General features: G+C 43.2%; 1 protein-coding gene across 2 annotated transcripts; it reads right to left on the reverse strand.

The window, feature by feature from the left end:
* Positions 1-303: 303 nt before the first annotated feature.
* Positions 304-2,573, reverse strand: LOC122021870 (probable trehalose-phosphate phosphatase 6). Of its 2 annotated transcripts, XM_042580044.1 has the most exons (10): positions 2,149-2,573; positions 1,907-2,047; positions 1,735-1,806; positions 1,558-1,656; positions 1,322-1,477; positions 1,162-1,239; positions 1,021-1,090; positions 870-940; positions 709-801; positions 307-610 (listed from the first exon to the last, which is right to left on the reverse strand). In XM_042580044.1, exons 1-10 carry the CDS (start codon positions 2,443-2,445, stop codon positions 551-553), a joined length of 1,137 nt encoding a protein of 378 aa, XP_042435978.1. In that variant the 5' UTR covers positions 2,446-2,573; the 3' UTR covers positions 307-550. The 2 variants fall into 2 exon arrangements, with proteins under 2 accessions (XP_042435977.1, XP_042435978.1); XM_042580043.1 differs by having other exon boundaries at positions 304-610; positions 709-940.
* Positions 2,574-3,856: the final 1,283 nt, after the last annotated feature.

Here is a 3,856-nt window from a genome sequence, read left to right on the forward strand (position 1 = left end):
GGTAGTTTCTGGGTTATGGGCCAACTGTAGATGTTATTATAGTTAGAAAAGTCGTTGGAGTTGTGTTTGGGTTGAGTACAGTAGGAGCACATTCGATCTATCTTTAAACTTTATAAAAATTAATTTTAATTTTATCACTAGTCATGGACAATAATTTAGACTTGCCAACATTGTTTTAGTATTATAAACTATGTATTAGCGAGTGTTTTAGTTTGACACTCCAAGTCGCAGAGATCTCAAGGCACTGTCTGCTTCTCCAATTTTAGTCCAAGATTCTGGAAGGAACAAGTCCTCGTTGTCAAAATATTTCTTTATTTCATTGCTGACAAAAAGATCATCAACAGCCTGCGTGAATGCTCTTCCATTTTCCGACAGAATAATGGCAGTGCGAGGCACGGAGGGAACAAGGATCTTGGAGGAAATTTTTTGACAATTTAAGGGATTCACTTTGTTTTTTTATATCTCTTACTTTATTTTCTTGAATAACTACATTAATCCTTGCCAACAAGATCCAACTCAAGGAAAGAAAAGCTCCTTAATTAATCTCAACTCAGTTCTTGGAGGAAGGGCGGCGCTTCCATTCCACAAGACGGCGCAAAAATTCCTTAACCTGGAATCATAGTTCCGATCAACAGTTTAATTTTTTTTTTTTTTCACAAACAACAAAAACATACAAACACACACACAGAAAAATCCATTGTTGCTCACTTCAGTAGGGTCTCTGAGGGAAAACGATGCTTTGGTTTTCTTTGCGACCTTGGAAACGAGAATGCCCACTCCCTGTCCCCTTTCATGCAAAACCTGAAGTGCAAATACACTGAATATTTTACAGATTGAATGTTTAATTGGATAAGAATTATGTGTGATACCCTGAAAGCATCTTCGTCGGTGTTATCGTCTCCAATGTAAACTGGGAACACATTGCTGCAGTCGGCGAATCCTGGAGTTCGGAAATTATCAGCATGAACAGGGAATTAAAAAGTTGGTCATGTGTCGTAACTGTGGCTGATTTAAGCATACCGAGAGATTCCAACAAGAACTCGAGGGCCTTCCCCTTGTCCCACTTAATAGTTGGCCGAATTTCCAGTACCTGAAAACGAATAATCAAATTAATGAATTGTTTTCAGGGGGAACCGAGAGAGATTGATTGAGCTAAGCTACCTTTCTTCCCACTGTGAGAGTGAGTTGAGGGTAGTCCTTGACCACTGCCCTGACTTGATCAGTTAAGGAGCTCCATTTCTGGCATCGAGTAGGAGGAGGATTAGTTGTTGTTCTTGAGAAGAAAACAGAGAGTGAGAATGAGATGTTTGTTGTTCTTCACCTTTTCGTCGACGCAGCGGAAGTGAACTGAAAGAGTGAATTTGTTGTTCTCGATTCTCGATCCTGAGATTGAATTTGTTTTCTCCACCAACGTTTTGTAGACCTCATCGATCATGGGAAGGTGTTCGCTCGCGGGTTGGAAGGATACAGATTTGTCCTGCAACGATCGAATCAGTGAGATCAGTAGGCAGAAGTAGAAGCGATGTGGATGCGAAAGAGTGAGAGAAGGACAGAGACCTTAGAATTTGTTCGCTTTGTTTGTTTGCTGGGGCCTTTGATGTCCATGCCGTGGCTCCCAGCGTAGTACAACTCCCTCAATTGCACGAAGTTAAACACCTGGAAAGTATCGAATATCGAGATTGAACACGAGCGTTCGTGCATTTAATTTGATCGAATGATTAGATGGCGATGGACCTTGTCGCGGCATCTCCCGCTCACGATCGCAGTGGGGAAATGCCTCGCTACGTCTCTCACGGCTTCTCGCATCTGTGAAAAAAAATAAAAGTTGAGATTTTTAAGCTTGAAATGAAGCAGAGTGAAAGCAGAGAGGAAGGGAGAGAGGGCGGCGGCGGCGGCGGCGGCGTACGGCGTCGGACATGAAGGCGCAGTCCGGGTCGTCGACAATTGGAGAGAGAGTGCCGTCGTAATCGAGGAACATCACGATGCGTTTCCCCTTCGATGTCGCGACGATGTCGTCGAAGTTTACCAGAGCAGAAGGGTGCTGCCTCTGCGCCGAGATCATCAGCGACATTAATTTTTTTTTTTTAAAAAAAAAAGCATTTTTAAGGCAACAAAATCGTATTTTTAGCGTGGAGGAGGAGAACGGACCGCCCATTTCTCGTACTCCTCCTCCTCGCGGGCGGCGGAGAAGGCGGCCTTGACGTGGGTGGGGGAGGAGGCGTGAAGGGAGTCGACCCACGGGTTGATCCTCGCGCTTCCGCCGCCGGCGCCGCCGGCGCCGCCGTTTCCTATTTCGAGCTGGCTGACAATCTTGCAGTTTGCGGCGATTCCGCCTAGGAAGGCGGAGTCGCCTCCGCTAGCTGCGGCCGCAGCCATCGCCCTCGTGAGGGCGAGCTCCTCCGGCACTATCACATTCTGCTTCCTCATCTCGGCCACCGAAACCATGAGCAATCTAAGGCTTCTCTCTCGGTCTCGAGAGAGAGAGAGAGAGAGCAACGAATTTAAATAGTAAAAAAAGTAATCGAAATTGCAGCGTAATTTCTTCGGCGTCGAGAGGAAAATACACGCGCGACTGGGACGACGAGCGACCTCCGCCGGTGGCATTTATATAGGGCGCGGGGAGAAGCATCGAAACGGACAAAGCCACGTCAAATCAACCCGCCTCGCCACCCACCGAGAACAGAACACCAAAAGATCCTCTTTCGTAATAGAATCCTCCACGTGTCCGGGCCCCACGCTCCCTCCAATAGTGATTTCTCACGTGGCCGGGTGCCGGCCGCCAACGCCTAGGCACCACCTCAACACCACTCCCTGTTGCGTGATTGCGCAGGATAGTTGATCCCCGCAAGGTCGCGGCTCAAAGTTTAATACAAATATTTTATACATCAATTCCTTTTTTTTAATTCCTTTAAAGATATTTAGCGATTTATTTTATTTAATTTTTATTACTTTTTAAAGGAAAAGGCCAAAACGTACTTGGGCAGCCCTAACGCCCCTGGGTTTACCCAGCAGCTGTGGGCTGCACTTAAAACCAGTTGCCCTAAGAGGCCTAGTGGAGGGTAGTTTTGGTACCCAAGTTTTTTACTTAGGGTAAATTATATATATGTATATATAAAAGGCCATGATCATTGACATTTCCTATATTTGAGTTTGACATGTCAACTAATTAGTGTTGTTTAGAATAAAATTAGCATATACTTGGTGAGAAATCTTCTCTTGTTTAATTAGTCATTTTCGTAATATTTTGTACACAACTCAACTTGAGCTTGATTGTCTCCTCCATAGACTAGCACACATTCTAAAGCTAAAACAAAGTACATGTCATTTTCAGTGAAATTATAAAAGATCTCTGTAAATCTTACTAAGGTTAATATATATATATATATATATATATATATATATATATATATATATATATATATATATATATATATATATATATATATATATATATAGATTCTCCTCAAAAGTTTGGTAGGGATGAAGCGATATAGGGGTTGTCTCTTCAAAGATGGAAAACGACATTGGTGAAGCCGAAGTTAATATCACTATGAAATAGGAATGGCATGTTGTTGATGGTGGTAGTGGAGTGGATGTAAACTAAGGGCGAAGGGAATATAGGCATGAGATGTGCCCATAGATTTGGCTTGGAATCGAGCCATCTTGGGGGATGTATGATGTAGTAGGTGAACCATATTGGAGACTTTCCAAAAGGTTCCCACACTTCGCCCATTCTTAATACTTTCTAGTTGTCGAACTCAAAACTTTGGATACCTCTTAGACTTATTGCCAATAATTAGTCGTTGTAGTGCCAATAATGAAGAGAAGTTTATTGAGTTGAGAATAAATAACTACA

Source organism: Zingiber officinale, chromosome 9A (assembly GCF_018446385.1).
Source record: "Zingiber officinale cultivar Zhangliang chromosome 9A, Zo_v1.1, whole genome shotgun sequence".
In the NCBI taxonomy this organism is placed as follows: domain Eukaryota; kingdom Viridiplantae; phylum Streptophyta; class Magnoliopsida; order Zingiberales; family Zingiberaceae; genus Zingiber; species Zingiber officinale.

Coding starts and splice junctions, on each gene's coding strand:
- LOC122021870 (XM_042580043.1), bottom strand. CDS start 2,445: ATGGTTTCGGTGGCCGAGATGAGGAAGCAGAATGTGATAGTGCCGGAG. Junction 1,657..1,734: donor GCGGGAGATGCCGCGACAAG/GTCCATCGCCAT, acceptor GATACTTTCCAG/GTGTTTAACTTCGTGCAATT. Junction 1,091..1,161: donor CTCTCACAGTGGGAAGAAAG/GTAGCTTAGCTC, acceptor ATTCGTTTTCAG/GTACTGGAAATTCGGCCAAC.